This window comes from Myxocyprinus asiaticus, chromosome 24, assembly GCF_019703515.2.
Source record: "Myxocyprinus asiaticus isolate MX2 ecotype Aquarium Trade chromosome 24, UBuf_Myxa_2, whole genome shotgun sequence".
NCBI lineage: Eukaryota > Metazoa > Chordata > Actinopteri > Cypriniformes > Catostomidae > Myxocyprinus > Myxocyprinus asiaticus.
This window is the reverse complement of record NC_059367.1, coordinates 42,462,539-42,481,362: the sequence shown is the minus strand read 5'-3', so window position 1 is coordinate 42,481,362 and position 18,824 is coordinate 42,462,539. Positions and strand designations below refer to the sequence as shown.

The following is an 18,824-nucleotide window of genomic DNA, read 5'->3' as shown; positions in this document are numbered from 1 at the left end:
AATGCTCGGAGGGTGGGAAACATTTTTGAAATGCCTTCTTTATAAAGTTTGTATTGACTTCGTTATCATTGACAAAATCAAAAAAACGTTCATCAACTAACTTTCTGGCCAGTAATTACATTGACAGAATTGACATTGCTGGCAAATGATCATGTATGTGTATTTTGTATTGTGTTTTTGTTGAACACTCACACTCCATCTTCATGCCCATCTCCAGACATTTCCTCAGTCTGCAAAACTGGCAGCGGTTACGATGGTGTTTGTTGACAACACAGTCCTGGTTACTGCGACAGCTGTATGTCAGGCTCTTGCGCACACTTCGCTTGAAGAACCCCTTACAGCCTTCACAACTCACTGCCCCATAGTGCCGCCCTACACATACACACACACACACACACACACACACACACACAGTTAAGACTTATGATTGTCGAAATGTGTAAAACTAACAAATTCATCCACGGTGAATGGTAAGGGTATACAAGTATACATGTTTTTAAAATACTGAAGATTTAGATGGGAGACTGTGGCTAGTTGTCACATTTTTTCCTTCTGTAAACCAACTCTAAGAAATATTTACTGTTGAAAGTAAATTTTTGCATAGACATATACCTTGAATACCTTGTCTTATCTACAAAAAAGCTATTGAACATTTTCACCGTTAATTCCCAGTAAAAAAAGATACAGTTCATTGAATGTTGAGTTTTGTGACAACATGCCCCAATAGAAAGGCATTCCTTATTAACCAGTGTCTAAACCAGGGCTACTCAACTTTGGAAAGCTCAGGGTCCGCCAAGCTGGATCCCTGTTGCCTGAGGGCCGCACTCATAATTTTTTATAGTACTTCTTATATACACTCACTGAGCACTTTATTAGGAACACTATACTAATACTGGGTAGAGCCTCCCTTTGCTCTCAAAACAGCCTAAATTCTTCGTGGCATGGATTCCAAAAGATGCTGGAAACATTCCTTTGAGATTCTGGTCCATGTTGACATGATTGTATCACGCAATTTCTGCAGATTTGTCAGTTGCACATTTATGCTGCAAATCTCCCGTTCTACTACATCCAAAAGGTTTTCTACTGGATTCAGATCAGGTGACTGGGAAGGCCACTGAAGAACAGTGAACTCATTGTCATGTTCATGAAACCAGTTTGAGACAACTTTTGCTTTGTGACATGGTGCTTTATCATGCTGGAAGTAACCATTAGAAGATGGGTAAATTGTGACCATGAAGGGATGCACATGGTCAGCAACAGTACTCTAAAAAGGCTGTGGCAGATTTTAATATTTTGTTCAAACTTTTGAGAATGAAGCAAAAGCAGGCATTGCATAGAGACCTAATATAAATTAATCTACAACTAGTGGTCGACCGCTATATTGCCGAGGCGATAAATCGGCCGATATTCTCACTTTTTATATTATCGACATCGGCCGATAAATTTTTCCTGTTTGGCCGATTTGTTTCTTGAGGGCACCAAAAATCGGCTGCTTGCATGTGAAGCGACTGAGACATGTAAACAACCAGTCACGGTTCGTTTTGTTGTTACGTGCCATCATGTTACTACAATAATAGACTGGTGTGAAACACAGTCTCAATTAAAAGGTCTGCATATCAGAGCTGCGACAGATGCGTTTGAGCTCATAATGTTAAAGTGCTTGCCTGTTTCATTCTCCCTCTCTCTCCTCAACAGTTCCCTGTCTTGTCTAATGACAAAAAAGCTAATATCAATAAAACTAATATCATATACCATCTGCAAATATGTGCAAATCTAATTTAAACAGATGTTATTCATGAACCTCACGAAAATCCAGCGTTTTCTTCCCGTCGAGTGCTCATCTAATATCTTCTTCTGAAGTGTGTATTCTATCAGCCTCTCCTCAGCAGTTCCCTGTAACTTTTAACTTTCTTTTCTAATGATAAAAGGCAAATATCAATAAATCTCCTATTATATACCGTCTGCAAATATGCCGATATTTCTTTTAAACGGATGTAATTCAAGAACCTCACAAAAATCCAGCATCTTCTTCCCGTCGAGCGCTCATCTAATATCTTCCTCTGAAGCACACGTTCCATCAGTCAGAATAAAAACTTCAGGATCAGGATCAAAAGTTCTTCTGATTCACAAATCAATCCAAGCAGGCGATCCAGGCCATTTAAACTGTCAGGAAATTGCTGCTGGTGCTGGATCCGCACGAGCGCATGAGAGCAACTTCGAAGTAAAAGCACTTCACGTGTGCTATGAGTAAATGCCTTATTCACTATGCACTGTATGTACAATTGGTTTGATTCAGTATTTTTGGAGTAAATGCTATTGCTTACGTGGACATGCCATCCATGGTTGCTGGACTACTGTGTGTACTGTAATTTCCTTCTTCCTAGTATATTAACTATTTCTTCATGTGCAAATAATTTACTAAAACTTGATGACTAAACAGAAATCTGAAGAAACTGCTATCTACCATTTAAAATACAATATTATTTTAGATAATTTTTTTACAAAGTTAAAGTTTTGTATGAAATTGAGTAAATATAGTGCTAAATAAAAGTGTATTAATTTTTTAGCAATTTTATGTTTGTTATTTACTATATTAAATTGTGTGATATATCGGCATTGTATCGGCCACCCTGCTGTCTGGATATTGGCATCGGCCATTAAAAAACCCATATTGGTCGACCACTACTTAAAATGTTTCTGGTTTAATACAAGTTAAACTCTATTGACAGTGTTTGTGGCATAATGTTGATTACCACAGAGTTACCGTTACAAGTAAACGGGTCCAATACACAAAACATTAACAACAAACTGTTCCAAAAGTACAGCCGCAATACTTAAACATAATAAATGTTAATATGACTCTAGTGTGATAAAATAGCATACTAACCTGTGTATGTGTAAAGTTATCCAGAATTTCAACTTCGCTGTCTTAGCGATGGAGTGCTGGTAAACCCTGTATAAGACCTAAATCCTGGTAAATTTCGCAAGATGCAAAGAAAACCAAAAAGAGAGCTGACATGACTGAGTTTTCAGTTTTCATTATTGTCTTTTGGTTTTGAACAAGCTGTTGTGTTATCCAGTCCATGATCAGAAGTATGGAGAAGACATGATGGAATGTATGCGTCTCTAAACAGACAGCTGCTTCATGTTTGGAGCTCGAGTAGCAGAACTGCAGGCAACAAACATGCTTGCTATCATTGTTTTCAGTGATGTGCATCCTGTACATATCGGTTAACATCTCAAAAATTTTGTTTTGGGGTTTCATGACCCTTAAAGGGGGGTTTAAACATTTGCACAATTGGACTTTTGACTCCAAATCTCATCTTTACTGAGATATAGCCCTTGTAACAACTAGCCCAGGTCTACCCTTCTTAGTATCTATGGCTATAAATGGCAGAGCCAGAATTTTGGCTATCGGCATAAAGTCTAGTCCCTTAGCGCCAACTTGGACAGGAAGAAACCTCCTGACCAGCTGATCAGACTGCAACAGGCAATTTCAGCCAGTACTGGCCATTTCCAGACATGTTTCATATGCAATGTATTATGTGTTGTGTTTGTACCTGAAGCTTTATCTCCACACACCACACAGTATTCAACAGGCTGAGTTCGACTCATGTCTCCTCCTTTACCCAGAAGCCTCTCCACAGACACTGCATCAGTCACAAACTAGCAGGAAAAGGCACAATATTTATTTGTCATTTAGCACTTACAGTACAATCACACTGCTGAGCCATTAACATGAAAGTCGGTCAAATTATTAACACCCTCCCGCTGGCAGACTAATGTCCGGATGCAGTTAAGACGAAAAGTACACAGTCTTGTATCTTTGTATTTTAGTCAGATTTTCAAATACTTATTTGATTCACCTCGCAGCAGGTTGGTTTAGTTCATGGCTCTTTTATGAAGGATTTTATGATAGCCCTATGTAAAAATGAATGGGAAAAATACTTGTGGAACAATGACGGCTGAAAAAGTGTGTGGGTACTGTTGTGCTTTATTATAATCAGGACACTTTTTATATAATTGTATACATAACTGGAACTGCATGTACTAATGTCAATCAACATAGTTTCATAAATTTTCCCTGGGTTCATTGGAGTTAAAGCTGAAGAGTGTGATTTCTGATTCAAAAAGAAAAAAGACAAATTACCGTTTTCAAACAGATTTCCTAAACGCGTTGAAGAGTCACAGTGTAACACTTTTAGGTGAAATCAACCTATGAATTCCTTACAGTTACAGACTCGTCATATCAAGCTAGGATAGGAGGAAGTATTTAAACCTGATGCTATCATATATGAATCTGACGTCCGTGTGTACTTACGCATACCTGAATTCGTCCGGGCACCAGGCTGTCTGCGGTGGCAAAGATGAGTTGTTTGGCACTAGTGCTGTCGGGTGATGCCAGCAGGACTTTTCCTGCTGCAGATCCATCAGGTGCTGTGAGGATAAACTGCTGTTTGGGGACATTGGAGTCTAGAGCGGTCACTATCTGAATCTTCTGACCTGACTGCGGCTCGGTCACAATCTGACACAGAGAGATTTTTTATATGTACACTTTTTAATTAGAGGAAACATAACCTCAACCAAACTACAATTGGAGCCAAGTATAGTCTAAAGCTGACTTCATGTGCTATCGGAATTATCCTACTTCCCACTTCTGAAGTGGTAATTACAAGTGTGTCGCGTTCAAGTACTTTGTTGTTGGAAAAAAAATGTTCATTCATACATATTTCTTGAGGAACTTTTATTTTTACACCATAAAAAATATGACTCAGCTTGCTGACGATATTGGAATTGTGGTCAAATACAAGCTACTTTCATGGTGTAAAAATGTACAACATGCATCAAATGGTTGCTGATACACATAAATGAATATGACCGAAACTGTAAGCATTAACAACTAGCTGTATGTAGAATAATGAATAAAACCTGTCATTCACTACAGAAACAGTACTCTCCTCCGTCATGTTGAAAGTTTAGGATTCCTCCCATCTCAGAAACTCAGTATCAAAATTATCTCAGAGTTTCCCAGTCGTAATTACAACTTGAGTGGGAAACTTGTATTTACCATAATTCCGATAGCACATGAAGGCAGCATAAATATTTAATGTGAGAATTAAAACACTAAAAATAGAACTAAAAATAATTAAGGAATGTTTTTCACAGGGGCCTGGGTAGCTCAGCGAGTATTGACGTTGACTACCACCCCTGGAGTCGCAAGTTCGAATCCAGGGTGTGCTGAGTGTCTATAAAGTGTCAATGTTGCTCTAGTGGGATTACACACTTTGCTTCACTATGATCAAGGACTGAGTCCATCAAGAGTTTAAAGTCTCCTCCCAATATTATATCATGAGGGGTGACAGTGGCTTGCAACATCCCTTCGAGATCTATAAAAAAGCCCTGATAATCAGCATTAGGTGCGTAGAATATTAGCCAAAATCAACCTTTGCCCCTGAATTTCTCCTAAAACAGTAATGATTCTCCCTAATTTATCTTTAATCTGTTTGAGACATTTGAATTGTAGATGTTTACTTATCAATGTAATGACCCCCCTGCTCTTACTTGAGCCAGCACTAAAGAAAACATGTCCACCCCCATATCTTCCCAAATTTTTCAGCTTCCTACAGGGAAAGATGCATTTCTTGAAGAAACACTATATCATATTTCTTACGCTTAAGAAAAGAAATAACCTTTCTTCTTTTTATGGGGTGCCCCAACCCATTCACATTCCACATGGAGAGAGAAAATCCACTCATGTTAACATCTGACATATTGATATAATAAAAAAAATAAATTGTGTGTCAAAAACAAAAGTACACAGACCACATTCCCCATAAGTGCAACAAACCCCAAACTTCCCCCCGAACAAAACAAACAGAGAAAAGAAAAACGTGTGCATTAACCCTGCGCACGACAGCGCCAACTGTCGTCAATCCCTCTAAACTCAAAAGGTCCATGTACGCATACGAGATCCCCCGCGACAACTTTGCCATTGGATTTCTCAAGTCCGGTGCTTCTGCACAAATTTTGTGAGGCAAAATTACATAACAGAAATACTGTAAAACAAACCACAGCCAACAGGCAGAATAAACACAAAGAAGGTGTAGATTCATTCACAGAACTGTCTTGAAGGTATGTTCCTCCACAAAATAAACTCCAGCTGATATAAAGCCGTTCAGTTTCCTCGGACAGATAAATAATTGTTCAGTGAGCCGGCTGTTATGAGTGCAGCAGATGACGTAATCATTCTAATGTCCTTTAAATATACTCCACAAAAATAAACTCATTGAGGTATAAGCACAAAGAACGAACAGATTCATCCATAACTGTACCGAAGGAGTGTTATTCCACAAAACAAGCTCCAGCCACTAGGCGGAACCAGCACAAAAAGAACAAAACAAGCGTCCCGGTTTCTCGAATGGTCAAGTGTGTATTAATCACTCGGAGGTCGCATAAACAAAATACACCATGACTTACTCAGTCCATCAACTTTATAAAAGACATCCTTTGTGTAGGCATGTAGATATTTTGCAGTCCTTCTTAATATCTATTCTCAATCTGGCCGGGAACTTCAGTGTAAAGCGATCTTCCGTCCATGCAAAAATTTCTTGGAGTGATATTCCACAAAACAAACTCCAGCCGCTAGGTGGAACCAACACAAACAGAAACAAAAATGGTGCCCAGCTTCCTCGAACAGCCAGAGTAAGTACAGCGAGTTAATCCACTCTGGAGCTATATGAAAAACCCCAAATGGCTTACTCACCCATTGTTTTTATAAAAGACATTACTTGCTTTGGACACGTAAATACCCTGTGACCATCTTTCTTTTCTGTTCTCAGTTTGGCTGGAAACATCATTGCAAAAGCGATCTTCCATTGATGTAAGAGTTTCTTGCATTCCTTGAACCGATCGCATTTCTCTTGTCGCATTCGCAAAGTCCGGGAACAAGAAAATATTGTGATTCTTCCAAGAAAGCTTTCCTTTGATCCTCACCTGGCGCAACACGAAATCTTTATCATATGATCTCAGAAATTTGGCCAGGATTGATCGGGGCCTGTCTCCCTCAGCAGATCTGTGAGCCGGGACTCTGTGAGCTCGCTCAATTTCCAGTTTATGGCCTGTTATGTCGGGAAGAGCTCGTTCAGGAATTTCACCATATCTCTGCCCTCTTCATGCTCAGGAATTCCAACAATTCGAATATTGTTCCTTCGATTTCTATTTTCGAGATCTTCCAATTTTTCCAAAACATATTCCAAGTCTGTTTTGGATGCGGGCGGATTAGCAGATTATTCCCTTTCCAACGACTCCAAATAATCGATTCGTTTCTCAACATTTGCGACTCTTGTGACCAACTCAGAGAATTTTGATTCCATCGCCGTAATCGTTCAACGTATTACAGCGAGATCCTCCAAGTCAGCAACAACCTTCGTCAGCATCACCGAGATGTTGGACATTTGACGCTGGATTTCATCTCCCGACGAGCCTTCCAAATCAAGTCCCCGGTCCACAGGCTCGCCAGAGGCCTCATCTTGAGCACATAAGTGTCTTTTAATGTCTCTAGAGTCTGAGGACTTCTTTTTTTGACTTCTTTGCTATGTTTACCTCAAAGAGCAAATATGTAACTGGGTGTATCGAATCTCACCAGATTAAACATGAAACAGCATGAAACAGCTCTCACAGTGGCGTCACGTCTTTTTAATAAATATATTTTTACGAAAACAATGTATGAAAAATGCTACACAGAGACTTCCGTGAACATTTGTGAGTGATAATGCAAACAAATTGTTGAATCAGTTTTGAATTGATTCATTAAAATGTACAGTTTGAACTGATTCATGGAAATGAATGGAAATGATGTTTTCTAACATGACTTGTCTTACTGCTTTCATATTCGAGTTGCGAGAAGGAAGGATCGTGAAACTAGTTGAATGACATGCTCTTTAGGAAACTTAATGGGCAAATAAAAAGCTAATTAAAATCACTATGATATTGCATCATTTTACATCACCAGCTGAATCATAGTGAATAGATAGTGAATATTTGAAATATTGCCTTGCTCTGATATGTGTGTGTACCTGTATTCTCTGTGGTGTTGTGACGGCAGGGTCAGTGATGATCTGAATGCGTTGGGGGGAGGAGCTCATCACTGAACTTTCTGATGGAGACGACTGCACCTGCAACACACAAGAAATGAGGTGAGATGTTCTGTCGGGCACAAAAGCAGTGTGTTTCCATGTTAACTACAGTCCTCTTAAACAAAGAGCCCAACAAATAAATTGTACAAACATATAAATATTATATATAAACAAATTGCCATATCACCCTGTAGCTCAAGACTGGTTACCCACTGAAGCTAAGCAGGGTTGGGAGACCTCCTGGGGGAAACTAAGGTTGCTGCTGGAAGAGGTGTTTGTGAGGCTAGCAACGGGTGCTCACCCTGCGGTCTGTGTGGGTCCTGATGCCCCAGTATAGTGATGGGGACACTATACTGTAAAAAAGGCACCGTCCTTCGGATGAGATATTAAACCAAGGTCCTGATAAATCCCAGGGCACTTCTCGTAAAGAGTGGGGTGTAACCCCAGTGTCCTGGCCAAATTCCCCCATTGGCCCTTCTCAATCATGGCCTCCTAATAATCCCCAACCATTAACTGGCTCTATAACTCTACTCTCTCCTCTCCATCAATAGCTGGTGTGTGGTGAGCGTACTGGCGCACTATGGCTGCAGTCGCATCATCCAGGTGGATGCTGCACACTGGTGGTGGTTGAGGAGATTCCCCTGTTCATTGTTTAAAGTGCTTTGAGTGTAGTGTCAGAAAAGTGCTTAATAAATGTAATGTTCATTCATTCATTCATTCATAAACAAATGCATGCTTCATTCAATACATTCCAGCAGTTCAGCTACAAATCATAAGCATAAAACATTTATGTTCATGTTATATTTAATCAGAGTCATTATGAAATTATCAGCATTAGCCAGTTATTAGGCCCTCTTGACCAATTAACAGAAATTATCATTTCATTTGTCAAATAATTTAGCACGCAGCACTGATATATACGGTCTCCAGCCTTTACTTTTGCCAGAAAACTGAAGGTGTGTTGTTGATTCTGTCGACAACAATTTTGTGCTCCTCCTGCATACTGTACATGGTGAAATGCTCTCATCTCCTCCTTGCACCTAGTGCCATGGGGTTACTTTAGATTTGTTCAGAAACAACAAAACCCAACTAAGAGCACAGCTATTCTGTACAATACACAAGTCATCAGAGCACGAGATGGAATATATTTTATGTGCATCGGGCACAAAACGCTCTAAGACCGCTGAAACACTGTATCATTAACATTGTGTGTGTTTCGAGTATGTGTAACACACTACAGATCAGAGTGGCATACATACAAGACTCTAACCCTAACCCTGACTTAGATATGATACTCATGAACATCTGCGGCTCCGTATTTCAGACAAGCCTAGTTCCAGATCAAAATCACTGAGAGTGCTTCTGAAAATAGTGGTGGTGCTGGTGCTCTACATAAAGTGGAGCAATCTTCCGAGGTGCTCATTGTTGCAGCCTGGTAACTTTTAAACAAAACTTTGTGACCTGATAAACTGATAAAAACCTGCACACCCGTCTCAAAAGAGTTCCCTAAAGCACGCAGCCAGTTAGAATAGATTTTCTAGCAAATTTTGCTGCAATATGTTTCATACTTGCCATGAATGGTCTGCGGGCATTTCATGGGCATGCTGTATAAGACTCATGGGCATAAGACTGAGATTAACCTTTAGCACTGAGCAAATTTTAATCTCCTTGAAACATCATTGTCTTAATTGTAATGTTTATTGTTTTACAAGTAAAGAAACTACAACTTAGGGGAGCAAAATAAAATATCAGTCACCTTTAATTGAACCCATATCCATAACACATTTTGGTGTAATAACATATTTTATTACTGTTAATATACATGTTAAAATGAATGATAGCAATTTCTAAACTCCACCACGCCACAGAATATGTTTGCAGTGCGACAGGTCCCGCAAGCCTCCACAGGGTTTTCCCCATTCAAGCTGCTGTATGGGTGGCGCCTGCGCGGTGTGCTCGACGTCATACGGGAAACTTGGGAGGAGGGACCTTCAACCAGTAAGAGCGAAATTCAGTACGTTCTTGATCTTAGAGCAAAACTCCACACTCTAGGACAACTAACACAGGAGAATTTGCTCCAAGCTCAGGAACGTCAAAGCCGAATGTATAACAGGGGTACTCGGCTACGTGAGATTGCACCGGGAGACAAAGTGCTCGTATTACTTCCCACATCGAGCTCCAAATTACTCGGCAAGTGGCAAGGACCATTTGCGGTCACACGACGAGTGGAAGATCTCGATTATGAGGTGAAACGAACTGACAGAGGGGGCCCACGTCAAATATACCACCTCAACCTCCTGAAATTGTGGAGGGAGGCGGTCCTTGTGACGTTAGCTACCATAGTTCCGGAGAGGGCGGAGCTCGGTCCGGAGGTGAACACAAAACCCAATCATATCGCCCCAGTCACTTGCAGAGACCACCTCTCACCGTATCAAGTCACAGAGGATGCCAAGTTGTAGGAAGAATTTGCAGACGTGTTTTCCCCTCTGCTGGGTTGTACGAACCTCATCCAACACCATATCAAGACTGAGCTGGTGGTAGTGGTACGTAGCCGTCCCTACCAACTATGGGGGTAATAGAGGAATCCCACAGCAATTGGTCCAGCCCAGTTGTTCTAGCCCCTAAGAGCGATTGGTCTGTACAGTTCTGTGTGGATTATAGGAAAGTCAACACGGTGTCTAAATTTGACGCCTACCCAATGCATCATGTTGATGAGTTGCTCGATCGGTTGGGCACCGCTCACTTTTATTCGACACTGGATTTGACAAAGGGTTATTGGCAGATCCACTTACCGCCAATATCCCACGAAGAACGGCATTCTCCACACCAAATTGGGTTACACCAATTTGTGACGCTTCCGTTTGGTTTGTTTGGAGCCCCGGCTACGTTTCAGCGCCTCACGGACCGAATCCTCAAACCGCACTCTGCTTACACCGCTGCCTACCTGGATGACATCATTATATACAGTAATGATTGGCAGCGGCACATGCAGCATCTGAGGGCGGTTCTGAGGTCACTGCGATGGATGGGACTCACGGCAAACCCTAAGAAGTGCGCAATTGGACAAATGGAAGTACGGTATCTGGGGTTCCACTTGGGCCACGGGCAGATGCATCCCCAAAATGATAAAAATGCGGTGATTGTGACCTGCCCGAGACCCAAGACCAAAAAGGGGGTGAGACAGTTCCTAGGGCTGGCTGGCTGGCTATCATAGAAGGTTTGTGCCTAATTATTTGGACGCCACCAGCCCGCTGACTGATCTCACTAAAAAGGGAGCTCCAGACCCGGTCCAGTGGACGGAGCAGTGTCAACAGGCATTTACGCAGGTGAAAGCCACACTCTGTAGTGGGTCGCTTTTACACTCACCTAAATTCTCTCTCCCTTTCATTCTACAGACGGACACTTCATACAGGGGGCTGGCTGAGTGGTAGCCAGACCGCATGTCTCCCGGCGGTAGGGATATGTGGCGGCGGGGGCGTGGTCGAGTGTTCATTCAGAGAGAGAGAATGCGGTAAGGGTGCATACACCTTAGCCCGATAATGACTAACAACTGTTTCTAATTGCAGTAAGCATCGGGGAGAGCAATAAAAAGCGGCCACGCCAGAGACCAGGGGAGAGAGCTTCCAGATAGAAAGAGACTGAATTGAGTTATGAATTTGATCTAATGAGTATTGTGCTGAAAAGCCATTTTTGAGTTTGTTTAATTAAAAGTCCTACCTTTGAGTTGAAATCCTATGTTTCCGGTTTCCTCCTTTCCCACCCAACGAACCTCTTCACAAAAAATAACTCAACTAATTTTATGACATAAGACGCATTGTTCATGTTCTTTATTGCAATGCTCTTAATAGGCATCACTTGTGGATTTTCCAAGTGCTGAAGATAAAACAAAACTATCGCACTGTACAGACCTGCCCTGGTCGCTTCGCCATTTTGTATATCTCCCTTTTCTGACACACCCAATTCAGGTCTTGGAGTCTCCTCTAACAAGCTGATGAGTTGAATCAGGTGAGTTTGATATATCCAAAATGTGTAGTGTTGGGGGGCTTCAGGAAAAGGGTTGAGAACCACTGATTTAGCAGATTCTTTTATCAAAGCAACTAAAAAATTAGGAGCATAGCAAGCAATTTTTCATACAAAAGTCCACAACATCTGCAGTATCGCACTGCCAAGTTCTCAATGTGGCTGTAGAAGTATAGAAGCTAGAACAGAAGAAAGAGACAGACAAGAATAATTTCTTTTTTTAAATAGAAAGTACATTTAGTGTTGATTGGTTAAGTGCTCACAGAACAGCTGGTTCTTCAATGTTGAGATGGTTTCAGCAGATCGTGTGGAGGTTGGAAGCTCATTCCACCACAGAGGAACAGAGAAAGGGAACAATTGTGAATTAGACTTTGTGTGGGACGGGATCACCAGGCACACTTGCTCATTCACCGTAGAGAACGAGTTGGAGCATAGACCTGGTGGAGTGAATTGAAGTAAGAGGGTGCAGTTCCATTGGCTGTCCTGAAGGCCAGAATCAAAGCCTTGAATTTGATGCGGGCAGCTTCTGGCAACCAGTGGAGTGAAATCAAGAGTGGGGTGGCATGAGCCCTTTTTGGCTGATTGAAGACCAGACATGCTGCTGCATTCTGGACCATCTGCAGAGGCTTAATTGTGTTAGCTGGTAGGCCAGCCAACAGGGCATTACAGTAGTCCAGTCTTGAAATGACCAGAGCTTGGATCAGGAGCTGTATAGCATATTCAGACAGGAAAGGTCTGATTTTCCTGATGTTGTAAAGCACGAATCTGCAAGACCGGCAGTTGGTGAGATGTGGGCGGTAAAATGAAGCCGGTCATCTACCACCGCTCCCTGGTTCCAAGCTGTTCTGGTTGGTGTTAGTGTAGTTGGACCAAGATGAATAGTGAGGTTGTGGTCAACAGATGGGTTGGCTGGGATCGCGAGGAGTTCTGTCTCGGCAAGGTTGAGCTGAAGGTGTCTATTCCTTCATCCAGGCAGAGATCTCAGAGAGGCAGGCAGAGATACGAGCTGAGACAGTAGGGTCATCAGGCTAGAACGACAGGTAGAGCTGCATATCATCTGCGTAGAGGTGGTAGGTAAGGCCATGTGCCCTAATGAATTAATCATTTATATATACAGATTAAATTATAAGGATGATGTCATTGTGGAGTTTTATTTTGCCAGTAAGATGAAGAATTCTTTCTTCACTAAATACTTTACTGAGGAGATATTACTGTAACTCAGGAGACTGCACACAGTGGCAATGATAATTTTGCATACAATTCAAATATTCGTGTTATCGCTTGTAGGTTATGATAACTTTAGTACTGTTTTATGGTCACATGAGGGCGCTATGCGTGCATATAAGTGTCTCGTCTCTGCAACCAAAAACACTGCCCACAGTGTTTGAGTGAACGATTTTGGACACAGCAAGTGACTAGTCAGTGGCGAATTTCTGAAGAGAGAGTGAAGGGTCAGTTAGAATAGACTTCGAAAGAGCTTGTGATTTCCTCATCCATAGGCACAGCCTATAATGAAAATGAACAACAATTTACAACTTTACATGGCAGATCATTTATGGTTACTCGATCACTAATATAGCAGATGGTTACGCTTAGTTAACCATGAGAGGCAGAAACCGTGATCGCGGTTAAAATACAATTACCATATTTTCCGGAATATAAATTGTGGGTTTTTTTATCATCTGAAAGATCCTGTGAATTATAGTCCAAAGCGACTTATAAACATAATTTATTTGTAACTTATGTCGGTTGGTCAAACACAAGTGCACCAAAACAGATGAAAACATCAGTCATAGTGATGGTAGAAGCATTTTGAAGTTGCCAATACAGAATATTTAGCCTTTACAAAGTACATTATGCAACCAGTTTAAATATTCTGTCATTATAACATTATTGTTGTAACAAACTCGAGACCACTGTCAAACACAACTCCTCACATGCCCATAAAATGATGTTTCATCACACTCGTACAGTAGTAAAACATCAACATCACTGCCGATAAAAACATGGATAAATTAGCATTGTTCAAAGCAACTTTGTAGAAATTAACGAAGCAGCATTGATTAGACTGTCTGACTGACGGCCTATTACGTAAGGGTTGTTTCGGCTCATGAAACTCACCTGTGATTGGCTGGAGTTGGAAGGGAATATTAAAAGTGCAGAGGCAGAGCTGAAGCCCCGAATATTTTGTCACGGAAGGTGGAGTTTTGGCTATTCAGGGCAAGACAGTCATACTTTGAGTCGGGGGACAAAGCAGGGAAGCTTTTGGCTAAATATATAAAACAGAGAGAGCCTTTTTCTACCATTCCCTCAGTGAAATCTGCTGGTGGTGAAAAAAGTACCTCAGCCATTGATATTAATAATGCTTTTAAAGAATTTAAATAAAGAATATTAGAAACTTTTTGAAACCTTTAGAACCCCCTAAACTGACGGCTGGGCAAAAAAATTATCTTGATTCTGAGATAACCTTGGAGGAGGTTGGTGAGGTAATTAAGGCCTTGCCTAAAGGCAAGGCTCCGAGGCCAGATGGCTTTGCCGCTGAGTTTTTTTTTTTTTTTTTAGATATTATGTTACAGAATTGGCTCCACTTTTGCTAGAAGTTTATACGGAATCATTAAAGAATGGAAAGCTTCCGCCAGCCATGACACAAGCCCGGATCAGTCTGATTCTTAAAAAGCACAAAGATCCAAGTGAGTGTAAGAGTTACCGTCCAATTTCCCTTATCCAGCCAGACGTTAAAATATTGTCAAGAATTTTGGCTTACCGATTAAGTAAAGTTATGACATCTCTTATACATATAGATCAGTTGGGGTTTATTTGGGCCCGTAGCTCTTATGATAACATTAGGCATTTCATCAGTATCATGTGGTCAGTGGCAAATGATCAGACTCTGGTTGCTGCCATTTCACTTGACGCCGGAAAGGCATTTGATATGGTAGAATGGGATTATCTTTTTAAGATTTTGGAAATGTACAGGTTCGGGAACACTTTTATTGGTTGGATTAAATTACTTTATAGACAACCAGTAGCAGCGGTACAAACGAATGGATTAATTTCAGATATTTAATATATTACTCTGGATAGGGGCACCCAGCAGGGTTGCCCTCTTTCCCCATTATTGTTCTGTCTTGCTCTGGAACCATTAGCAGCCGCGATAAGGAGGAGGATTTTCCAGGGGTGGTGGCGGGAGGTGCGGCGCATAAACTTTTGCTTTACGCAGATGATATTTTATTATTCGTCTTCGACCCTACTAGATCTGTGCTTTGCCTCCACAGAATGATTAATTCCTTTTCTAAGTTCTCAGGATACAGAGTTAATTGGTCTAAATCCGAAGCTTTGTCTCTGACAGCATACTGCCCGGTAATGGCTTTTCAGCCGGGTGCCTTCCAGTAGCCCAAACAGGGCATTAAGTATTTGTGTATTTTACTCCCAGCAAATTTGTGTGATTTAGTTTTTGTTTATTTAATTTTGACCTTTTAATAAAAGGTTTTCGAGCGATGTGGGCAGGTGGGCTTCATTACATTTATCTATGATTGGGAAGGTTTATGTTATTAAAATGAATTGTCTTCAAAATTCAACTACCTGCTACAGTCTCTCCCTATAGATGTCCCCCTCTCTTATTTCAAGCAATTTGATAGCATAGCAAAGTCCTTCATTTGGAATGGTAAATGTCCCAGATTACATTTCAGTAAGTTGCATAGGCCGATTGTCGCTTCCACCTGAGAGAGCCCATCCCTGGTTTTGTATTGAACAGGAAGTTCTTGCCCCTATTTTGCCATTGCAAAGCCTTTTTATCAAACTAATCGGAGAAGTTGAGTTACACCCCATTATCTCGCATTTGCACTCGGTATGGACAAAAGTGTCCAGAGTGTTTAATTCGGACATTTATTTAAATGTTGCCTCATGCATATGGTTGAACCCAATATGTATTAATAAATCCCCTTTCTGCTGGACAGAGTGGATTGTGAGGGAGGTTAATACGCTCGGTGACCTATATGAGAGTGGAGTATTGAGATCCTTTGAAAATTTGGTTCAACATTTTGGGATTCCCAGATCTCAGTTCTTTAGGTATTTACAGCTGCGCCACCTGTTCTATACTATTTTTGGGAGTAACATACACCCCCCTAAAGCGGCAAATACTCTGGGAGTGTTGATTACTGCTTTTGGAAAAGGTCATGAGGCATCAGTGTATTACTCCTTGCTAATTCAGAGTCTGGGGGATGGAGCTTTAACTTCTATCAAGAGATTATGGGAGAAAGATTTAAACTTGGTGCTGGAGGAGGGAGTGTGGGCTAGGATTCTAAAAAACTTAAAGTCTGCATCTAAAGATGCAAGGGTGCGCCTTATGCAATTCAAGATTTTACATCGATTCTATTGGGCACCCTCTAGATTGTATAGGCTTGGTCTTAAAGACACACCCACCTGCTGGCGATGCCAATCAGAAGATGGAGACACAACCCATGTTTTTTGGTGGTGTGTTAAGATCCAAGAATTTTGGTTGAAGGTTCAGAGTTTTATGTGTGACACATTGGGCACTCAAATTTCATTTTGCCCCAGACTCTGTATTTTAGGCGATGGGGCAGTCATCAATATAGGGGATAAACACATAAAAAATAGTGTCCTGGCTGGTGTTATGATCAGCAGACAGATTGTTTTAAGGGGATGGATGTCGGCTGGAGTGCCCTTATTTCAAGAGTGGTGCACGGAGATGGGAAGGGTGGCGGCTTTCGAGGAAGTGTCATCTAGAAGGCTGGGGAACTTGGATACGTTTGATGGGAAATGGGGCAGCTATTTGGCGTTCTTGGAGGGCTCTCGGGGAGGGGCAGTGGAGAGAGAAGTATAGTTTTAAATGTGTGTGATTATATATATATATATATATATATATATATATATATATATATATATATATATATATATATATATATATATATATATATAAAACAGTCATATTGTTTTACTCACAGCTGTTTATTTGTGCACAGCATAGAGTTACAGATGTGATGAACAGATGTGGCTTATTGTCACGTTTCTTTCATGAAACATAAACAGAATATGAGAAACTGTTACACACAATTACTTAAAGCAAAGTCTCCCATTTTAAACAAACCCAAAAACACCATGATACGTTGAGTAGATTCTGAGGGAATGTAATCTTCACGGACTAGGGCATAGCAGCCGCATAGCACCTTAAAAAAGTGATTTTTGAACCCTGCACTTTTCCAAGCTAAACCCATACCGAGTCCAAATGGTGGATTTGTATACAGTATTCTTTGTGATTTGTTACTTTGGGCTGATTGAGCAACCATCCAGCCAATCACAGATGAGTTTCATGAGCCGAAACAACCCTTATGTAATAGGCCGTCAGTCAGACAGTCTAATCAACGCTGCTCCATTAATTTCTACAAAGTTGCTTTCAACAATGCTCATTTATCCATGTTTTTATCGGCATTGATGTTGATCTAAATTAATAATATAGAGATGAGGAACAGACAAACGAGTGTTTTTTATCGGCATATTGTTCTTGATTGGCAGCATTATGTGAAATGCACTACAAAAATATAAACAAAGGACAATCCTTCTTTTAAGCACACATTGACAGTGGAGTTTATATCAGCGCATGAGTATTCATTAAGTTGTGCTTTTTACATTATGTTTGTGAGGTAATAGTTTGGTTGTTTATCCCAATTTAAGCAGATTACTAGATCTGTTAAATATGTAGAGCTATTTTTAATATTAGCTCCTGTTTTATACCTCTATGTTGGTGTGCAGTCGACAAACTGTAGGAAAAAGATAGATCTGCTGTGTTCTTAGAACAGATTTGACTGAAGTCAATAGATATGTAGACATGCTTTTTTATACATGAAAATGTACGGACGTTACTGAAACTCATTATAATTATTATTATTGACTATTATAGACTATAATTGTTGTCTTTTGATAAAAGTCATGTTTAGCAGCACACAAACTGTATGGAAATGATAGATTTGCTTTGTTCTTATAATGCTTAAAACCTCTACTAAAGTCTCTTTGTAGGTCCGTAGACACAAAGTTGAAAGGATTAAAATTTTCTTTTGATCGTTGATTCAGTGACTAACTCATTTCACACAAGACACTGGCTGTGTCTCGTTTGGAAGGATGTGTCCTCCGGAGGTCGCATTTGTCGGCCGCATACGTCATCGAGGCTGTCTCGTTTCATAAAAGCGAATGCGACCTTCTTTCACGGGAATTCGGAGGATGCATGAGGTATATCCTTCGTGGCACTCACAACCCACAATTCTTTGCTTCAACAGAAATGTCAAAAAAGAAATGATGCCAATTTGCCCGTAAACATGATGTTCAAACGCAAGTAATGTTAATTCCCAAGTTGAAGTACCTCAGTAGATGAGTGCAGAGTATATAATATGTATAATTATATTAATATATAATTAAAATAAAATATTAGACTAAAACTACACCTGTAAAATCTATTTTCTTTTCTCTCTACATCATTATAACTCTCCTAAAATGTACCTCATGCATTCCCTTTCAGAGGAACTTTGTTCCCTTCTCACTCAAAACACTTGCGCTTGTTAAAGAGTGGCATGCTGTCATTGCAACCATGTTACTTTCCGTTTCCGTTTGTCCTACGAAGGCTGTCTCGTTTAAGCGAGGCTTGTTTAAAGGAGGACA

At 40.6% G+C, this 18,824-nt stretch overlaps 1 protein-coding gene across 9 annotated transcripts in view; it reads right to left on the bottom strand.

Annotated features, from left to right (window-relative positions):
• The window catches only part of nr2c2 (nuclear receptor subfamily 2, group C, member 2), a 76,328-nt gene that overhangs the window by 42,982 nt on the left and 14,522 nt on the right, over positions 1-18,824 (bottom strand). For 7 of the 9 annotated variants that reach the window (XM_051653812.1, XM_051653805.1, XM_051653811.1 and 4 more), the window contains 4 exons: positions 8,076-8,174; positions 4,322-4,525; positions 3,561-3,666; positions 193-372 (listed from right to left, as the gene is read on the bottom strand). In XM_051653812.1, the coding sequence (XP_051509772.1) occupies positions 193-372; positions 3,561-3,666; positions 4,322-4,525; positions 8,076-8,174 (589 nt within the window). The remainder of the gene's footprint in view (positions 1-192; positions 373-3,560; positions 3,667-4,321; positions 4,526-8,075; positions 8,175-18,824) is intronic. The other 2 variants (XM_051653807.1, XM_051653808.1) reach the window with 1 other exon arrangement.